The sequence below is a fragment of the Rissa tridactyla genome, chromosome 2 (genome assembly GCF_028500815.1).
Source record: "Rissa tridactyla isolate bRisTri1 chromosome 2, bRisTri1.patW.cur.20221130, whole genome shotgun sequence".
Lineage (NCBI taxonomy): Eukaryota > Metazoa > Chordata > Aves > Charadriiformes > Laridae > Rissa > Rissa tridactyla.
This window is the reverse complement of record NC_071467.1, coordinates 152,700,857-152,722,982: the sequence shown is the minus strand read 5'-3', so window position 1 is coordinate 152,722,982 and position 22,126 is coordinate 152,700,857. Positions and strand designations below refer to the sequence as shown.

Here is a 22,126-nt window from a genome sequence, read left to right as displayed (position 1 = left end):
GGTTCACACAATATTTATTCCCATTCTTTAAGAAGCTGTAGTTTAAGATGTTTATAATGGCAGAACTTATGTTAGAAAACATGTTGACTTACTTTAACTGGACAGGATTCAGCAAATTCAAATGCACCCATATATTTGTATGCTACATGGTTCTGTTTAAGCAAATATATATACTGACTTTTGTATTATGTACTAGATTAGTTTACCAGGCTTTCAAAATGTATATGTTTTCCTAATGTAGGAAACGTAATATTGAAACTGTGCTAGAGCTACATCTCCACTTACCAGGATTAATGGTGGTGGCATACTGCAAGGAAGAAAAAATCCAATTAGTTTTTAGGTTATTGCATATTTGCAATATTAGGTCTACTCCGTTTATCTCCAGTTACTGCAACAACAAACATGAACTCCCATAATGCCTTTTTTTAGAGTCATATTCTTACATCTAACCATAATATGCTGAAGAAATACTGTAGGAAATTGATAGGCTTTTGTTACTAAAATTTTCAGGAACATACGTTTTCTGCAAGTTGTAGGAGACTTTACTCTGCTATGCAGAACTGCATTCAGGAAATTGTTTCTGGAATTGTGTCTAAAGGCATCTTTGCCGCATGTATTTATATATAAAAAAAAAAAAATTAAAAAAAAAAAAAAGGCACTGGTTTCAAATTTGACTCTGGCTGTTCATCCAGCCTTGAATCTGTTCTCTTTAACTTTATATGCCTTGGTTAACCTAGCTCTAACATTTGTTAAAAAGCAAAATCCTCATGAGCACCATATGTTGTGTGTGAGATGAGCAATCTTGCATTAGTAGAACTTGTAGCCTTTGTTTAATGAGATTATTTGCAATTTTGACTGGTAGTTTATTTGTGTGTTACGTTATTTTACCATTGGCTTGGATTAGTAATATTTTTGCTAGATTTGAGAGCTTAGGTGAAGTAAATTTAAGAAATGACGAACTATGCATAAAGATGCATCTTGCATTAATAATTTAATATAACTTCAGAATGTGGAAGAGTAGAAAGCAGTTTTTCAAGAAAAATGCTGTGCAGAAAGCATTGATAGACAAATTACTTTATAATCATAGGTATGTGGAGACATTAGGATGATATAATCGTATTATTTTGTATAGTGTATTATCATAATATTAACTTGGAGTGTTGTACTTTGTGTAGAATGTGTTTTGCTATTTATTATTAGATATTTGGTAATTTTTATATTTAACCATATAAAAACTGCACCTGTTGCAGTTACTGTGTGTGCTCTCGTGCAAGCATTGCCTGCACATCCAAATTCTCAGTTGTCTTTGGGCATCACAGAGGAGCACACCTGCACCAAAGTGCTGTTGGGCATGAAGTGAAAGAAAAGGAAGACTGGACACAATTCTTCCTTCTCCTTCTCAGATATTTTGGTGGTTTTCTCTTAAAAGTAGCATTCCGAACTTTATTTTTGCTTGTTTGTGTCTTCCCCATTTAGAGATACCCTCTTCAGTAACTTCGCTTTGGGGCTCAAAGATGTTGTCTCCCCAGAGAAATTCAAGTGAAAAAGTTACCAACTTGTTTTCTAACCATCAGTTTCATATGTATCAAAACTATAATTCTGAGAAAAATGATGCATCGAAGGCATACAAGTCTTTTTCCTTTTCTTTGAGCAATGCAAATATTTTTGTCATTAACGTTCATAAATGTTATTTTAGTGCTTTCTGCAACTAACAATGTAATCTATAAAAATTATTTTTATAATTATTTAGGATGTCTCAAAAATCTGAGATTGTGTTCAAGGCCTGTTTTAGCCAACAGAAGGAAAAAGGGATTGAATCAATATTTCGTAAATTTGTTTTGTTTTATTTCCTGTGACAAATGCCTTCATAATTATCACCAGATTTTAGTACAATATATGCAGCACAACGAGCTCATTAAGGTAGTGTTTGGGTGTTGTGGACTTCAGAATTTTTTTTCATGCAATCTATTAGAGGATTGTGGGAAAGGCAAAAAGGACACCATCTAGAATATCTAGATAATACTTCCCAGATCACATCTTAAAAAGCTTTTTGCTAGCTCGTTGATCAGAAAAAAACACGGGAAGAACTGTTTTTGCTTTGGGGAAAGAAACAAAAAGACTTTTTTTTTTTCCTTTTTATTGGGAGATGATGGGTTGTTGGAAGGAATCTACAAACGGTGGAACTTTCCAAACCCAAAGAATATCGACTTGGGATGGAGAGGGGTGGGAATAAAGACACACTTGTACCGGTTTTATTTTTGAAGAGGTTTTTTTCTGAAATGCGTGTATTCTAGAGAAATTATTCTTTAGCTTTATGGAATCTTTCTGGTCCTTGTGCTCACCAGCGTTTCTGCAAAGAGACAGATTGCTAATTGCAGCAGCCGAGCTAAAGTCAAACCCAGCCACATCAGTGACTGCACCCAAATGGTCCATTGGGAACCAAATGCGGGTGGAGAAGGTTTGCCTCTGATGGGGACCCCCCCACAGGTCAAAGGTGCCATACGTTAGGTGTTTGCAAAAAACTCCGTATCAGTTGGAAACAGAATAGTATCGCTTAAATGTTAATGTCTGACTCAAACTTCATTTGATGATTTGTGTTGTCAAAATGCTTTATGTTGTTTTTCTCCTCCCAGTCTGTTTACATGTATAGATCCTTTCAACATCATATCTTAATGTCTCTAGGTGCTTCCAAAATGGAAATACTACTAGGATTGTTTCTCTTACTCCTTCATCTGCCTTGTAGGAGAAAACGTATGACTGTTCTATCAAATAAACACCTTATTTGCATATGTTGATGGTAAATTGGTAAACGAAGAATTTAAAGTGGAAGAAATAAGTTAATTTTGCTTTTCTGAGCCATTTGATGAAGTGCTCAAGTGCATATGTAACTTTTGAGCTCATGAGGAGTCTGTTTAAGCATCATTGACTGCTCATTTACTTCGAGGTATGTGTGAACTGAAATGCTGTGATCTCTGAAAGTTTTGTGCTAAAAGACATATGTGGTCTTGCAATTCCTGTCAAGCCACCAAGTATTTTTCACGCCATGCCTTGAAATGACTTCTGAAAAAGTAATGCTGTTGACTTGGATGATGTGAATTTGACCCACTGATATGTCCTGTGGGATTTCAATGTAAAGCTGATCTTTTTTAAAAAAATCAAAGGCAGTGTTGATGCAAGAATAGTCCTGAAGATGGAATCCTCCTTCAAACCTAGAGTTCAGGTATATAGAAACATCATTGACTTTTGACACTATCCTCCCAGTACCTTGGAAATCCACTCTTCAGGATGCAATTCAGAATTTCAGGTTGAACATTTGTCTACCTTTTCTCTCTAAGAATGTCCTTAAGATGACACTGTGGGTAAGCACTAGACAGAGGTGACCAACTTATTGCACAAAGGCTATCAAATGGTAATTGTCATCAGTCATTACTGAAACAATTAATATGTTGAATTAAAAATGGCATTTAAGTTTTTAATTTCCTCTTTGCCATTTAGTAAAAAAAGTTAAGGCTTAAAAACGAAAGCTTTTGGTTCACGTTAAGTTCCTGCATCCTCTATCCATCCCTTTGTTACAGGCTGCTTATTATGTGAGTTGACCCCACGTTTCACTTGCGCAGAAGCAGTAGTGGTGGCTGTGGTATTCTCTGCTAATTCAGAAATTCAAATTTTAAGTTGAACCTGTTCTACTTCAGTTAACTAGCACAAAAGATGCTGGCTGTCAGATGTGCGGTGCCTCTTGGAGATTTTACTGCTCAGAAATCTAGGCCTTTTGCAAGAATTGACGTGCTATCATCATACTGCCTGTTCATTCTTACTTTCACATGACATGCTTGATTCACCTAGGGTCTTTGTTTCGTGGATAAGGGATAATAATTCAGGTAATGCTTATAAATTATTTGAAACTATGATATCCTACTTCAAGGTAAAGATGGTTTAAAATTTATTTTCTGTAGTGATTATGATAAAATATTAGATTAGTAGGATTCTCTATGCCGCAAATTGCTAGATCAGTAATCATTTGTAATCTTAATGTTCCAGAACCCTGGGGCTGCTGGTAAAGCGATTGGAGAAAGGTGGAAAAGCTGAACAAGAAAACCTTTTTCGGGAGAATGATTGTATTGTCAGGATTAACGATGGAGACCTTCGGAATAGGAGATTTGAGCAGTAAGTATACTTACCGCACATTGCGTTGCATTATTTAATCTTTAACACTGCATCTTCCAGTGATTTGAGGAAATAAAGTATTTAAGAAAAAATTGTCTAAGCTTGCCTTTTCAATAAAGAATAGATACACTAAGGGATGTTAGTGGTTTCTAATTAGCCAAACTACAAAAAATTCAGGATAATTATTGTCATTAGAGTATATGCACTTCTCATTTGATTGTTTTTGCACATTATGGATTTTTTTTCTTCTTGCATTGGTAAACTGTTTATCGTGAAATCCCGTGTGATTTTTGCTCTTTTACTTGCAATTAATCATGTTCAATATATGTGGACGGCATGGACACTTTATTTTTAACATTTAAAAAATATTTGTGGTTTCTATATACGTGAGAACTAAAGGTCCTATATGCAGAAACTTCCTGGAGAAGTTTGGGAGATCATAAATATTTGCTCAGTGGAAGCCTGGATTTTTTAGAATCCCAAAGTGGTGAATCAGAAAGACTTTTAGAAGTGAAATCAGGTTGTAGTTCACACACAGGTAATTGAAAGAGAAAGCAGAAAAACGGTATGCAGAAAACGAGTGATTTCAAAGGTGATACTATTGTTCTGAAAACCCTAACATGTTGAGGGCCAAGGAATATAATTTATTCTGATCGTCCTGTATTTAATATACATTTGAAATGTGTTTTTTATTTCTTTGACTCTAATCTGGATTGGAACATGACCCTGTACCATATGGTGGAAGGCAGCTTGTCTCTGCATGTTCTAAGGTTCTGAATCACAATTTGTTAAGTCTGTGAAGAGAATTGTTGACTTTGTGTACTTTGGATTGTGACCCAGAGCCCAATGTCTGTCTGTGCAGCATTAAGCATTTTTTTCCTATTCCTTAATGTTGTATGCTGAAAGACTACTAACTTACAAAAAGTAAAGCGTAAACTAGACTTTTTGCAAGACTGCATATACTCTCAGCAAATCATGGAAATACATAGTCTTTGTATAAAGTGTAATTTTTGTTCCAATAATTCTGTTGTCACTGTGATTACTGTCTCTGAAGAAGCAATTATCAAGGTTCAAAACGAAAGGACACTGCAGTCATGCCATAGAAATGTCTGCGTTTCAAGACTGTGATTAAGATTTTTGCTTTTCCGAGTCCAGTATTTGGTACATTAGTTGTTAAGCATATTTAACCATTGTGTTACCCTAAGGCGATAAACCCTAGCACAAAGCAGACCAAGTAGACTAGTGAACAGATTCAAGTTTTATGGTTTATGCTTGAATGCAATGTGTCTGTCAGCTCGTGTTGCTTAATTAACATCAGTAATTATGCTTATAATGTCTTGTAGTCTGCCAGTCCTAATTTGCTAATTTTCTGTTCATTTTGAAACCTAGAGCACAGCATATGTTTCGCCAAGCCATGCGTACGCCGTTCATTTGGTTCCATGTGGTCCCTGCGGCAAATAAAGAGCAGTATGAACAGTTGTCCCAAAGCGAGAAGAACACGTACTACTCCAGCCGCTTCAGCCCCGATTCCCAGTATGCTGACGGCAAAAGTATTAACAATTCTGGACTTCACACGTTACAAAGAATGTCTCGAGCGGGTAACCAGTCCGATCAGACAGACTCCTACTCGCAGCTACCTCATAGTGTGAATTCATCAGGGAAACCACCCTCGGGCCTGGTACCATCACCTCAGAAAGTTCTCACCTCCACTGCAAACAGTGGGTATAACACCAAAAAGATAGGGAAGAGGCTCAGTATACAGCTGAGAAAAGGTAAGGCAGTAGTGCGCTCCTCATATAGCGTGAGGTATGTGTATGTACACGTCTCCAATGCCGTTGTCTTGGGCAGGGCAGCTTGCAGTAGCACGGGTGATGTGATGGGTTGATTTCGGAAGCCACATTCACCCCGAGAGCATGCCCAGGGTCCAGCCGTGCATTTGTGTTGTGCAGCATGTTTGTAAAAGGCTCTTTTGAAGACTTGACTTTGTTGTTCTTTTGGGGGCTTTAACATTGTTTTCTGTCTCTCAACTAACAAGAAGTGGTGCAGTAAGTGCTACAAATTCTGTTGGCCAAGACCTAGGGAGCGGTGAACTATTTAATATAAGTAAATAAGCTAAAACAGCCCATATTCTGTACTTCAAAGACATCATGACTTTTCAAATGGAATAACTGTGGATTTGCTGTTAGATTTGAAGTGTTTTGGATCCAGTTGGTAAATTGGACTTTCTCATTTCCAGCTAAAGCTTTTCTTTATTCCACTGGGATGTGAAAGCCTTTATTTAAACGGCTGAGGTGTAATGGGATATTTCCTATCTTGGGCCTTACGCTAATGTGATTTGAATGGGGGTGAGAGACTATTTAAGGGCAGAGGAGAAAGCAGTGCATGCTTATCTCAACATCTGTGTTATATGTGCACATGTAGATGCATGGAGTTTTTATGATGTTTAAATGTCATGAGTGAGAAAATTTGTTATTTTTGTGTAGTTACCATCTAGATGCTTTTAAGATAGTTTGAAGTATAATAAAATGACATTTAGATGCAAGTATTTCTTAGCTCTTGGGAGATAATTTTTTTAAAGGATTAGACATGCTGTAAGCTTTATGTTATTAAAATGAGCATGTTTAAGATGAGATATAATTTGATCTCTAGGAGCAAGAATAGGGTTTATATTACACAGCAAAAAGTTTACCCATGTGACGCTATACTCTGTGAACTCAAAGTACGCTGCCCTTAGGATATTGTATGTGCTTAGTGTTAATAATGTTTACTAATTAATCTTTTCATCAAAAGGTATCAAAGAACGATGCATTGAATGGTAGAGATTTTACAGTTTCACAGGTATCAGGCTACTTGTCAGATTATCATTATGCTTTCCTTTCTATGAACTTCACATGAACCACCAGATTGCTTCTTTCTGGTTGCTGAATTTTAAGCTCTACAAACTTGGATGACATAAGGTTGAGTTGACAGTTTGCTTCTGTTGTTGATGCTCCTTCAAGAAATTCTTTAGGCCATCAGCTCAGATCAGCCTGCTTGGAAAAACTTATTGGCTAAGTAAGGAAATCACTGTGCTTTTACAAATACACTCTCTGTCGTTACAGTGATTTTTACCTATTTTTTTGTGTGTGTCTGTGGAAGCCTGTAGAACTATCACTCGGACATTACATAAAAAATGCTTAGCCAGAAGCAGAAATACACGTTTCATATAATTTGAAAGCACCAATAAATGGATATAGAATATGAGAAAACAATATTTTTGCACAAAACAAATGTGGCGTCATAGCTACTCATAAGATAAGAGAATGTAATTTTGATGTGTTATGGATTCTTTGACGGGGATGTGAGGTTACATTTTGGTTATCTTGCTCCGGATACTGTTTCATAAATACTCTCCCCACTTCCAAAATGTAATTTAGCCTTGCTGGGAGCAGTATGTTCGAAGGTTTTGGAGTGAAGGAGACGCAGGCTACCTTTTGATGGAAAGCGATCTATAAGATACTTTAACATCTAGTTCACACCAGAGAAGTTTGGTGCTCTTAAACTAGTAAAAGCTTTGAAATCTGAATCTAGAATATATTTCAAAAGTTTAGAGGGGATATTTGTTCCTAATGGTTTGCTGATGTGAGACTACTACTTCTGAAGAAATGGCACCTGGCTCAGGTTATAGACAGACAGAAACTATTTACTGTACTGTATTTTATGCATGGTGATATTTAACAAAAAAAAAATTGTGCATAAGGAAGGCTACATTTTTATCATTGCTGTCTTTCATTTGTTAATATCCACTGTAGAAAGAGGCATGTCCTCCCATTTTGGCTTTCATTTGATCACTCTGAGAACATACATGTGGGGGAACAAATGAAGCAAAACCCTGAAGTATGCCCCTAAGTAGTTTGATATAAATATCAGTGCAATAGGGATGTTGATTGTCTTTGATTATTTCTAATGCAGGATGTTGTAATATTACAGGCTGTATAGATATTTAAGGAATGTGCTTTCATTGTAGCTAACAGACAGCAGTTATTTCACCAATTACCATCATTACATTAAAAACTCCTTGTGGGGTGCGTTAAGTCATAGAAGTGTGTAAAACTTCAGCTTGAACCTCACTTTCCATTTAACCTGTGCATTCTGGTTAATGATGTAGTATATGAGAACTAACTCTTTTTCAATACGGACAGACCTGCTTTATTACAGCTGTGTTTCTATATATTGCATGAGCTTTATTATATAAAATGACATGGTAAGATAACCCTAGAGTGCGTGCTTCTATAATTATGATTTCTTAATATTTATTGCTGTTTTGGCATTTTAAAATAACCTGAACTTTCATAGGATTTAGCTGTTTAATAAAGTCAGAAGAGAAGGTCAGTCATATGTTTCAGTCAATGCAGAATGTTTGTTGGCTTTTCTAAATGAAAATGGATATCTGTTTATCTTTCCTTAAAGGTCAGGGCCTGAACTTTAAGCATATAGATGTAGGGGTTATTGCTGATATTCTAATGCCATTAAGGCCGTATAACAGTCTAGCTTAATAGCTCACACAAATTAAGATAGTACAAGACGTGACAGGGAGCCTATATTTATATGTATTACGATGTAAGCTGATACACAGGAAGGATAAATAAATAAAAATAGTTCTTTACAGCTAATATATAGAGAAAATAAAACCACTGATGTAACACCCAGAGTGTTAGGACAAATTTTGACCTCATATATACACCGGGACAATTCCAGAGTGTTTTTTCTTTGACTGCAAGGGTTTGAGCCAATGCAGTTGAGAGAAATTTAGTCCGGCACTTATAACTTATAAATAACCAATTTACAAGAAATGATTCTAAGGGTTAGTCTTTGAGCATGCAGTAACTCGCAGCATTTAGCCTGATATTCGCTAAAGCATTCAAAAGGCCGCTTTTCTATTGGCCATTGCATTCCTCAGAGTTCACATATACCGTTTTGACATCACTGTACTAAGAGAAGCCTGAAGTGCTCAGTCTTGAAATTAGCTTCGTTTTATTTGATTGCCCTTAAGTGTAATACTCATTGCATTGGATCATTTCTGTCTATAACTACATATTTGTCTAGCTAAATTAAATATATAATTCTTTAGGCAAAATGTCAACACTGAGCTCTTGTTTTCTAAGTTGATCCTAGTTCCCCCAAATATTTTGCTATTTTTTTGTCTGTAGTATTCAATGAATCAGGACTTCAGTCCACATCTCCCCATTTCCAGAGAGTGACCTGTCTGCTGGCCGTGGGAGTTATGAACATCTCTTCCTTTTTGGCTCAAAGATTATTTCTTTCTTGCAAAATGGTATAGCTTCAAGAGAAAGAAATGAGTGACACAACTGCTGGACACCTTACAGCAGGAAAGCTGTAGGAATCACCAAGTCCATTATAGAAAGGGCGTAGCAGCCGTGTCCTAGGACAGGAGTCCAGAGAGGAAGGAGGCACCTTTGTGCAGTGCAACAGAGAAAATGGTTAAATTGTAGATGTGAGGAGGATTATGAGACTCGTTGCTCTTCAGAGTTTCTTGTTGGATTCCCGTTTGGCTTGATGGCCCTTCTGTGGTTGTTAACGCTCCATCTTCCATACAGAGCCGAGCTCAAACACTGCAAGTCCCCCCAGGTGACTGGGCAGTCAGTGGTGTGGTGCAGTGACACTCAGCCCTGCTGCACCCACGTTCCTTTCTGCAAGAAGTCGTTAGATACACAAATAAGATGCCATGGGTGGTTTGGGCGTATGCTAATTTAAAATGTCATCATATTTGCTATGGAGTAAAGCATATATATGGACAATTACTTGTTTTACTTGGGTTATATAGTAGAGCATAAAAGACAGGACCCTGAACTTTTCTGTAAGATATCCTGCATCATCTTACTGAAGTGTACAGATTTACATGCATTTTTCATCATACTCTCCTGTTTTCCCACACAGTTTCTTGAGCCAGACTTTGAAATGACATTTAAAATTTTTATTTAAAATTTCTTTTGAAGTAATATGTTCTCTTAGACTGGTTTTAGAATTAGTGTTCAGATGCAGTAGGGGTGTTTGTCACTTTTGAAATGAAGCGTGTAGATGCCTAAATTACTTAAGTGACCTTGAGAAATGAGATTCAAAAGTGAAGCAAATCATTTTGGGCATTATTAGCCACTGAAGAAACATGAACTGCATCAAGCTTCATCTTTCCATTTTTTAAAAGCACTTCTGATCACTATTTATTAGCAGGCTGTAGCAAAAAGAGAAGAATGTTTCTATTAGGTTGATCAAAGATCTTCTTGAGAGGTCTGAGCTTTGCTGGGAGAAATAAAAGTTGTTCCAAATAAATCAACTACATAAAAATGGGCATGCAATTAATTTGTCTTGATTGTGCATGTGGCTGCAGAAATTGTATAGACAGCTGAGCAGTCAGCCTTCTAAGCAGTCATTTCCACGTACAGTTACCCTGACTACACACACACAAATTCTGAAAATACAGGGCTTAAACTAGGAGCAGTAAAATAACTTTTCAGGAAGTATCTAAAATGGTCTTGGTTAGTTTAGTGAAACCCCTGACAATAACGAGAAAATATTTACTGTTCAGCTCTTGCATGAGGTCCAGTCCTTAATAAAAACTGCTTTCTAGCATCAAACAGTAGTTAATTATTTCAGCAATCACGCACCCATACATGGATCTCAAGAAAGAGTCCACTGTGAAAAAGAAGGAATTAGGAATGCTTGGAAGGAGAGTGTCTACTCTGATGATTGTCAGAGAGCATTTCACCCTTCTGCTTAGTTCTTTTGTAATGTTATCTCCTGATTCTGGATCGTTTTATAATCTAATACTTTCATTAAGTGGGGATGCTTTATTTTGTAATTTTTGTGACTTTGTGTCACAAACTGTTTATATGTATAACCAACCTCCCTTATTGTTTTAGGAAAGGGAGAGCATGTTCTTTGTCTTTCATGAAGAATCTGTGCTTTTCCTTAACAATCCTTTATTCCATCTGAGGACTGTTCACCCACATGGATTTTCCATATATAGATTGTTCTGAAACGTTCTCTGCTTCTCTTGCATAAGTACTAACAAATGTAGTGCCCAGTTGTCTGATTATCAAACACTTTCTATTGTTTTGGAAATGAGATATGGGTTTTTTTAAGTTAGAGAGATCTGTACCAAAGTAGCTGAGAACTCATCTGCATTTACTTAAATTAGAGGAGAAAGATTTACTTCTAGCTCTGCTTGCAGTTGTGAAAGGGAAGATAACTGTAAGTGAAGTATCATAAGAAGTTGACGGTGTAGGCCCTTCAGATGTTCCTTACCGGGTCTCTGAACTAATGTTCTTCTGAGAGCGACATGAAAGTACTGGAAGCAGTGCAGAGGTGATAATTGCTTTTTATCTCATGTTCTGGCAGTGTTTCTACCCAGCAGCACATTTTGCTGTCGAGAATTTAGACCTGCAGTTGGTGCTGGATGAGAAGCGCGCAATTGTTCATGCAGGAGAGCCTTAGAAAGACAGAAACGTTACAGCAGACACACTCTGTCCACAATCAAGAAGATAATCCTAGCATTAGTGAGCTACGAAACACTTCTTCACTGGGAGATAACAGAAAACCTAGCCACCTCGACTAAGATTTAATATTTTTTAGTAGCATCCTGTCAGTTTATGATCAGGCTGATTCCAAAACAATGATGATGTTAATTTTGAATATATATTCAATTAACTTCGGTGAAAGTTTTTTGCCTCCCTGTCTTAATGCTACTAGAACCAGTTTCCTCCAAACCAGCAACTGAGGCATCAAATCTGCCTCTTTTCTGTCTGTACAACACAGTTCTTTTACAATTGTAACTGCCCTTTCTATTCACCTAATGCTACTTTGTCGTCAGCTCCGAGCTGGCTGGGCTCTCCAGGGTAATGCCACCTTAGAAGGCGCGTTCAGCATCACATTCAAGAGAAAAGGGGAGCTCTGACTTGTCGAGAGAGCTGCTGATTTATCAAAAAAGCCTAAGAATTTGAATTACACAAATTAGTGTCTAATTTTTAAATGTTATTATCACTCAGTGTAATTTGATCATTGTCAGAGACGACAGCTGTGGAGGGAGGGAGATGTTTTTTACCTTCTTTCTTTTTAATATCTATAAGAGATTAAGTTGAACGTAGCCCAAATAATCTAGATGTTGCAAAGTAAAGCTCCTAGCTTTGAGTAGGATGACTCCCGTGTTTTCAAAAAGATGGAAATTCCTTCTATTTTCTGCTTTGTTCTGGGTCTGCCTGTGTGTGTGCCCAGTTTGTCCCATATTTTTATTGTAAATCAGAGATATCAGAGGAGCCTAGAGTATGTTTGCACAGTTCTCTCGTTATTATAATGCAGTTTTACACACTGAGAACTGAAAACATTTTAGCAGCAAGAAGATATTAAGGTCTTATATGCATTTCTATCAACACGACAACTGAAATGCAGGGAATAGAGATAACTAAATCAGTTATGTCTATAAAAAGAAAAAAAAAAAGGAGCTTAAAATTAATCCAGTCACAGAAATAATATTTATTTTTGGCCTTGGTTGAATGTATCCATTTATTTCACAATCTTGTGAATTTCTAATTTATATACAATAAGCACAGAGTTTATGAAGCTGTATTATACAGCTAAGGGCAGCTCTAGTGCATGAATAGTAAAATGAAGCAGTGAAGACGTAAGAGAAAAGTGACACCCAAAAGCTGCCTTATGCAAAGCTGTACAGAGCAGCACAGCAAAGTTTAGCCTGGTTGAGGCCCCTTCTTTTCACAGAAACGAGTAATTAGAATTTTCTTCTGCTAATATCTGGGCTCAGTGTGGATTTGTGGCATTCTGCCGGCTTTGGTAAAGGCTTTCTGGAGATTTGACAGCAGAAAATGCCACAGTCCAAATTTATATCCTGTGTGCATTTGTAATGTGAACATTTCAACTTCTGTTTTTTCCGCGGGGGTTTAAAGTGGAGTGTGTGAACCAGACATCTGTAATGATGCTGTAATCAGGCTGTGGGGATTAAGCTTATTAATAATGAAATATTGTCCTGGGCGTGCAGTCGTGTTCTGGTATCACTTTACAAATTCTAGCAGACAAAACCTGTACTCAAAGAGCAGTATTCAACACGGATCCTTAAAATAAGGAAAAGATAAATTCCATAAAAAGCTGAGATGTATCTTAAAAAAACCTTAGATCTATACAGATCATCTTCACATGTTGCAAAGAGTTAGAGAGCTCTGTGAACGTTTGAAGCATCATTAAAATTGTGAGGTCTCCAAAGTAAAATATGGATGTTATGTGATCTAATATTTTTTTCATCTCTGTGTAATAGCAATGATAAACTTTATAGCAGCCTGAAAGTGGATGAAGACTTTTAAATTCAAATGTCACTTTTTCAGCTATGTTGAATGCTGCAGACATAAGGAAGGAGATTGTCTCGGAATAGTTAGCCTACAGGAATTGAGCCAAATTTCCTGAACAGTATGAGCTGCATGCACTTGCTGTGGATGCAGGAGGACTTAGATACTTTCAAGGTGAAGACTTCAAAAGGTTATTTCCCTCCCAGCCCTGTCACCTGTGTCAACTTGCTTCTTAACATGGTTACCACCTTGACAATAAAATACATTCTACTAAATTTTAATCAAATGTGATTATGCAAATTTCAGAAATCTGCCATGTAGACTAATGTTGAGTATATTGGACGCCTGCTTCCTTTTCACATGTGTGAATATTAACCTGCTGAGTTAAAAAGCAGACTTAATAAATGAACACGGGGAACAGTAAGACAGAAATTAATTCAGGCTTTAACCTCAAATGGTTATATAGTTGTGTGTCTTTCACACAGGTTGTGTTTGGCTTCCCAGGGCTCAAAGCCGAGGACTGTTGCATAAAAGTTCGGCTTCTGTCTGTCCTGTGATTTTGTGCCGAGGGGTGTGTTGTGCAGCTTTTAGGGACCATACCTGATACTGCCGAGTCCTAACTGCAGGTTGCCTTAGTAGGTCAGATTAAATGGAGGCTGGGCACGCGTATGCCTAGCTAGTGAACTTGAACTGTAGACATATCTTGACAACCTCTGAGATGTTTCAAATGGAGGTTGTAGATGCTGACAGTCTGTCAGGGATGCTCTCCGCTGAACGGCTGTCTGCATTCCATGCTAGAGTAAGTGTCCTCAATGGACTTGATGTGCACTGTTGGATGAGGGGAGTGTGTTTCAATGCAGAGTTTCAAAGGTTGTTGATAACACTGGACAGATTGCATCAAAGGGAGGATCACAAATGAGCTTTCAGCATAGTAGGAAAGGCTTCTGTCTGTCCTCTCAGCTTCTGAATCCCAGAGCTGATGGGGTCTTAAGGTACGCTTCAGTTACCAATTGCGGGCATAATTTCTCTGAAATACGACCAAGCCTCATTTGCCATATTGACTGGACCCCCTCTCTGGATTTCTCTAGGTCATCTCAAACATCTCTGTTTTCCTTCAGTCCATCTTAGCCACGTGTAGTCAGCCCCCTGGCTGCACATCAGGACCTCAGGGGTGGCTGCCTGGCTCTGCTCCCTGCCTGCATGGCAGAAGGTGGGCTGGGACCCAGCAAGGGCTGGGACAAAGCCCCAGGGCGGAGGAGCTGTTGACAGAAAACAGCCCAGTGTCCCTCGGAGCAGAAGAAATGAGACTACCGAGCTCTGGTTCTGTCTGTCACCTGCCGGTGTCCATAAGTGAGCTGACAAAGCCCCGTGGCCAGCAGTGTCGGCTGACTGGCATTGCTGAAAGAGTCGCAAAAGAGAAAGAAAGGATCCCTGACGAGATCCAGATTGACAAGGGGGAAGGCGGTGGTAGGGTATCAGCTATGCTTTGTTCTGAGTCCTTGTCGCTCAGTTCATCTGAAATAGAAACTTGGAAATCTGGCAATGACTTGGAAATCATCAGAACAGCAAGTTGCAAGGAGGGCCTGCCGAGCCACCTGTGCCAAGACTCCGTGCTTCAGCTATAGCGTTCCTATATATGTCTTTTTTTCTTTTTTTGCCATGCAGTAATTCCTACGTCTTATAAATGTATTTTCATGGATTGCATCAGTGAGGTACACATACATTCTGCTGGCTAAAAATAATACGTAACATAAAATGTGCATTTTAACAAGTAATATTCTACATTGTTTATGCAGGTACAGAAGGCTTGGGATTTAGCATTACTTCAAGAGATGTCCCAATTGGTGGCTCTGCTCCAATTTATGTGAAAAACATCCTTCCGAGAGGTGCAGCTATTCAAGATGGGAGACTAAAAGCTGGAGACCGATTAATTGAGGTGATGGAGTGTTACATGTTTTTTGTCTGTTTTTTGGCATGAGCCCATGCACTAGTTCACTTCCAAAAGCCTTTAGTAGTTTATGTTATAGGCAACATAAACTCTGTTTCCTTTTTTCTTTCTCTCTTTTTTTTTTTTTTTTTGGCTTTGTTTTTTTAGGTGACAGATGAAGGGCTGTGCATTTTCAGTACAGACCTGTTTTAAGAGCTGGACCCAGGCTACTATGAAAACATGAGTTTGCATGTCCTTATGTGAATACAGTGCCATAGTCTTGCATTGCTGTTTAGGAACAAGTTGAAGCAAAGTAATTGTTACCTAATACGGGGCATTAAATCAGCATGGAGTGATAGACCAGAAATTGTAGATGTTGCCAAGTGTGGAAGACAAAACCCTGAGAAGGTTTAGTAAATTAACTTAAGGCACAATAAGAGGAGGGTAGTGCCACAGAGAATCAAGGCCACTTCTCTCCTGAAGGGGGGATGTCCTCAAGGGAATTAAATTTCTCTTAGATAGGCACACAGCAGAGATCTTCCTGCAAATCCAGCTGGAGAGATATAAGATGTTACCACCCACAGCTCTTCATTACCGTCCCTAAGCCAAATGACGCTGGAGGTACAGCTGAGACTGTAACTGCCTGTCAGTGCCCTAACTTCACTTTACTGCAAAATTGGCAAAGTCAGCTTGAATTGCTGCTGGAGGATGGCCCTTGGTAATTACTGTAATTCAAAGTAACCCAGATGACTTGGGTAGAAGGGGGCTGAGAAGCGTTTAAGACAACAGTTATGGCATCTCAGCTGCATGAGCTGTGGTCTCTTAGGAGGGAAAGGAAAAAGATGGTTTGCTGACTTCTGAGCACCATGCTCTCTTGCTTAACACCGTTAGCTGATTCACCTTTCCAATGTGTTTCTGAACAGGCAAGCCTGAGAACACCCTGTCTTTCTCTGGCTTCACCCTTACTCAAGTTAGCTCATAGAGTGGGAAGTCTACCTGTGTGTGTTCCATACCTGTCTGTACTGGTGGGTGACATGTGGAGGCCGAGGGTTTCAACCGCTGAACAAAGGCAAAATAAGGAGTAACTGCTCCAAAGTTATTTTTTGGGGAAAAAAAATAAATTTATACTTTTGACACAATTTATTTTGCAAGGTATATTTGGAAGATATGTATAACACCAAGGCATGTGGAAACTGAACCAGTTTTGTATCGCACATTGATTTTGCCAAAGGATTTTTATGCAGAAATTCTTGTAAAAAATATTGGTAGATGGAATTAGTTAGCTTTGGAGTATATAGTTGCTGTTAAAGAGGAGGAAAATACTGCTATCTTACTTCTTATTTGTATTCGTATGTAAAGAATGCATATTTAATTAGTTCTATTAAAGGGAAGCTGTACGGACGCAATAAGCAAATTGCTTCAGTGAGGTTTTTTTGATACTTTCCCATATGACTCATGTGACTTTTCAGTATGAATTTCTACTGTTTTTCCTGTTTTGGAGTCTTATTAATTTCTAATATTTCCTTTGCTACAGGTAAATGGAGTTGATTTGACAGGCAAAACTCAAGAAGAAGTTGTGTCCTTGCTGCGAAGCACCAAGATGGGAGGGACTGTCGGCCTTCTGATTTTTCGACAGGAAGAAACATTCCATCCAAGGGAACTGGTGCGTAAAATAGAGAGCAGCTAAGAGATTTATATGAGTATGAGCAAATGATTTGATCTTGTCACCTGCTAGTAAACATGCATGGCCAGCACTGAATATAAGAAAAAAAAAATCCAGCTTGTTTGCTTTATTTAGAACATTTTACACGAATGGTTTTTATTCTCTTTGACATCTGGAATTAAGTATTTTTTAATAATGTATAAGTGAGAGTTTTATTTTGAGTGAAAATGTTTGTTATAGAAGATGCTGTTGGATGGACTTTATTTGGGTGCATGCAGACAAGTAGATTATTTCATATCTTTCATATGGACATATCTATGTTTGAAAGCCTGCCATTTGTCCCACTACCTGCTCACTAAAATATTTCAGAGCATATAATACTGTGCCAAAACAGGATATGTCAATACCTTTCTATCAAAAAGTGGAATATATAAGAAATAGTAGCCTATTTTGAATATAAATGCAATCTCTGTGGAATGGAAACCCTGCAGTTATTAATTTAGCAGGGTAATTCAGAAAATGTTGCTGAGGAATTTACATGAAATGGAAATAAAATGATGTTTCATACTGTACCTGCTCCACTTGCATAGTGTATACAGATATTTCTCTGATAATTATTCAAGATAACTTCTGTCATGAAAAGGTAGACTGTGAATGTAGCAGTCTTACTTTGTTCTGTATTCAATTAAACTGCTGAAGTTATTTATTATTTGTATTACCTTAGCTATATATAGCTCTAAAAATAACTTATTTGGCTGCATTATTGTGAGAAGATAGAAAAATATAAGTGACAAAGATAAATATGATGAATTAATGGCTTCATTTTTCTATTGGATTTGTGTTATTTTGAATGCAAAGAGAATTAATTTTTGTTTGGCTGTTCCAAGACGTTTAACGTTAGCCTTTTACTTTTCAAAACTACAATTAAACTCAGTAAGTCAAAGTGGCAGAGAAGGTTACAAGCGAACCACACTTTTACCTTAATATTCTTGGAACGTGACTTCAGGTACTAAAGTGAAAGTTGTCATAAAATGATGAGAAATGAACAATTTGAAATCATATTATGCCCTACCTTATTACTGGAACTGTGAAAACAAGCTGTTTATAAGTTCCTATGATGTAATTTGCACAGCACTGCTATCTTACATAAAGGTGAATGAAAATGCTTTTTAAGTTTTCTAAATAAACTTAGAAGTAAGAAAATGCCTTAATTCTGTGTATATTATTTCTATAGTAAAATGAGGAAGTTGTAATGCATAATTTAAAAAGATATTTTGTTTAAGTAATTGTGAACAAAGATATGACGTGAGTAATGCAGAGATTTAATAGTAATACTTGATGTAGTTTTAAAAATAACAGCAAATTAGCCCCTTCAAATGAGTCCAATCGCATTAGCCTCCCAGCTGCTACTCAGGCAATACTCTCAGCTATTTTGGCAAACGCCAGCACAGGGAAGCCCCATCTCCTCCTGGCCGTCTCGGGTCGTAGGTGGGCTCTGCGCTGTGTCGTCGGAGATCAGAGCTGAACTGGTGCCGGTCTCTGCAGCTCCAGTTGAACAAATGGTGTTGTGAGGATCTGACAGTACATGCGTGTGATGATCCTCTGTTGCATGAGGATTTGTTTGTTTGCATTTTGCGGTGGAGAATTGTTAGGTGTGCTCTGCTGACAGCTGTCAAAGAGCAGGAGCAGAGTTGCTGGGGAAGGTGTTGAACTATAAAACCCATCGTAAGGGCTGTTCTTTCTTCTCTGGTGAGAAATAATCCTAAAAGCAAAAAAAAAAAAAAAAAAGTCTTTTCAGCCAGCTCCTCTCATTGACTTTTACTAGCTTTATGTACAAAAAAAAGAAAATTAATAATGGAGGAGGGAGGGGAATGATCTGAAATCATGTCAGTTCATCTTTTTCACATGCAAACTGTCTTTGGCCATTTAGGAACAATTTGTCTTTGCATCCTTCCCCGATTTCTCTCATACTTTCTACGTTTGTATGCTTTAAATATTAACGGAATGAGATGTGTCTCAGAAACCGTATGCAGAAAATCATGTTATTTGATATTATCCTTCTCATAAAGGGCAGGACTCGCTGTTGCTTGCTGAGGAGCACTCAGTATTAAAACCCTTTTATATTTGCCAACATTTGTACAGATAGTAATCCCAATAAAAGAGGTGTTTAGATTTTATGTTTTGGGTTATGGCTTGTTGAATGACCTTTGAAAAGATACTTATCCTTGGGTTTCTTTATAAGTAAAATTAAGATAATAAACTTTCAGGAGAGTTGTGGAGTTTAATGTCTTTGATGTATGTGACCATTATTGTCTGGAATGTACCTATGAAAATGTGTAGTTGTATCTAAAACTGACAGGAATGTTCAGCTGAGCCCGTTGAGGTTAGTATGGGATCATTGTAGCTTGTGTGGTCAGGATAGGGGGTGCGTGTGATGGAGAGCCATCATCCAGTGGAGCAGATCATGGTAAAAGTGAGTAAAAAGTGGAAGCAGGGAAAAAAATCAAATTGGCGGGAGTTAACTTTTCTAACCAGTGAGATCTGGAAGAATGATTATACTTCTCCAGAATACCTAGTGCCAGATAGGGAACACATTAGGGCTTGTCCGCATCAGTGTGAGGGGCAGATTGCCTCTTAAAAATCTTCCCTCCCTGCCCCCTCCATTTATGAAAGGGGTGAGGATAACTCTGGTTAAGTAGAGCTCCTGTAACACTGTGGTTGCCTCACATAACCAAACGTAACTTGCTGTGAAGGATTTTCTTAGAGCCTGCTACTGACGATGTGAATCCGCTGAAGGATTGACTTGCGTTATTTTTTAGCTTTTGAGCTATATTCTCAGTAGCAGCAGAGACTGGCAGAGTTAATCCCCAGTACCCTACGAGTTAAGATGGCCATTGGTACATGTAGGTCCTTTACATGTTCCTGGTAGTTGGCTCCTTCATCGTTTTTTTTTCTTACCGGTTATTGCCTGCAGGTTAAAGCTAACTGGATGTTTGCGTTACTACTTTGTCACTACGTTTTTGTGCTTAATCATTTGAATCTCCTCCAAAACAGCCCAAAGCAAAAAAAAGTCCAGTAAACTCTAGCGTTTCATTTTGGCCCAGCTGAAAGAAAGAAATAGCTGGTTAGCCCAAAAGCGATCAGCCAGACAGCAGCAAGGTGGCTCCTGGGTGCTCAGAGGGGTTATAATGTGGGTGTACGTGGGCTTGGAAGAGTAATAGGTCCTTGCGTGTGTTTCCAGAGTTGGTTGAGGAATGCAGAAAGGTTGTCCAATGATGTATGTTTGCCTTACGTACCCTGAGACAGGGGTGAGGAATGCAAGGTACAGGAGGGTCCCACCTGTGGTGGACCGAAAGCACTCTCCTGTCCTGGGATACCCGGTGCTGTAGTTATGGTTCATCCAAACACACACTCCCAAAAAGGGAGTCCCTTCTTAAAATGAGAATGGATGTTTTTAAAAAATAGGTACTTGTTTAAAATATTTGGAAGGCTTCATCTGGACTGCTAAGGTTGTTCTTTGAAAACTTCAAAGCAGAAGGGAAAGGCCAGGGGAGAACATCCCTGAACGAGAATGTTCCACCAGCCAGAAGATGGTGCAGGCAGCCGTGATCCTTCCTTGGCCAGATAGTCGCCTCCCTCAGAACCAGATAAAGTCAGGTCCACTGGCCTAAGATCGCTGGAGGTTATTTTTGTTCACCTCTCATTTAGTGCCTGTTTAGACAAATTTGAACCAGGGAGTGTGATGAACACCCTTCATTTTTCCATTACCACTTCACGTCAGAATTAGAGCTCTTTGTTTATCCCCCTGCTGATAGATAGTATATGTCGTATGTAGTCGTGTTCTTATTTATTTTTTTTACTTCCTTTAGAATGCAGAACAAAGCCAGTCACAAATTCCAAAGGAAACGGTAAGAGCTTTGTCTTTTCCATACTGGAAGACTCCCAAATGTTTTTAAATTGATATGGCACTTCTCCATCAAAGATTCACAGATCCTCCTTTCACCTTATATACTGTAGATGGCTCTCTCTAGCTTTACATTTTAAATACGTTTTTTAATGTAATTTCAAATACTGTTTGACTATTAGATGCAATTCAATTATTATGTACATTCAAGTGCTATTTGAAATTACATCTTTTATACACAGCCAAGGGCCTAAAGTTGGAATAAGAGTAGACTGTTAGTTTGGGTTACTTGTTGAAACTAATTGTTTAAATCACGGTTGTATGACTGAAACCTGAGATACAAACACAGAAATTAAGCAGTTTGGAGTTAAGTCTCAATTGTATCCTCATAGCAAACCACTGTTCGTTAGTTATTTCTAAGAAACTATAGGGAAGTAGTATCGACTTTAACCCTTTGAAGGCTGTTACAGGTTTGTATGTGATCTGTCAGTGAGGCTGTATATGGAGGTTGTATATTGTTTATATACCTCATTTTAGTCAGTGGAGCAGGATCAGTCTTAATACACATTATACTAATATATGTAATTTTTTTTTTCTAAAATAAAAGGTTTGTTTTATGAAATATTAGCAGAGGATATAAAAATACTATATTACCTTAAAGGTATACTGTTTCTTAGTTAAAAATGTACTTCAAGAAGCTCCATTCAATTAGGTACCTATTTCAAAATTAAATTATAAATTAGGTTATGGGAAAATTAAGAGGGTTTGTGCTGGGATTTGAAATTAGTTAGGGTGCTGAAAAAATGAAAAATTTTGTCTAGGTGATTTGGAATGCCTTACCAGCAATGGTGAGATGGTGTCTGGCATAAAAAGAAAGTCAATGCTAGGTAAAGACGTGTAAGAGCCATCTCAGTGAGGTAGTCAAGGGTACATTAGTTGATACTGCTGATGTTTCAGGCCAATGGAATGTAGCTGCTAACATGGGTGTTTGGGTTGAATGCAGCAATATTCACTTCTATCCCTCTCTCTTTTGATGTCTTTCTAGTCTCAAAGTCATCTGCATAAGGGCTCTGCAAACTCATGGGTGTATCATTGTTTCAGGCGTGCCTCACAATATTTTT

General features: G+C 38.0%; 1 protein-coding gene across 14 annotated transcripts in view; it reads left to right on the top strand.

Moving 5' to 3' along the window:
* PARD3 (par-3 family cell polarity regulator) overlaps positions 1 to 22,126 on the top strand; it is a 466,403-nt gene that overhangs the window by 244,955 nt on the left and 199,322 nt on the right. For 10 of the 14 annotated variants that reach the window (XM_054191468.1, XM_054191466.1, XM_054191464.1 and 7 more), the window contains 5 exons: positions 4,039 to 4,164; positions 5,554 to 5,936; positions 15,308 to 15,447; positions 16,973 to 17,101; positions 20,971 to 21,009. In XM_054191468.1, the coding sequence (XP_054047443.1) occupies positions 4,039 to 4,164; positions 5,554 to 5,936; positions 15,308 to 15,447; positions 16,973 to 17,101; positions 20,971 to 21,009 (817 nt within the window). The remainder of the gene's footprint in view (positions 1 to 4,038; positions 4,165 to 5,553; positions 5,937 to 15,307; positions 15,448 to 16,972; positions 17,102 to 20,970; positions 21,010 to 22,126) is intronic. The other 4 variants (XM_054191470.1, XM_054191469.1, XM_054191473.1 and 1 more) reach the window with 1 other exon arrangement.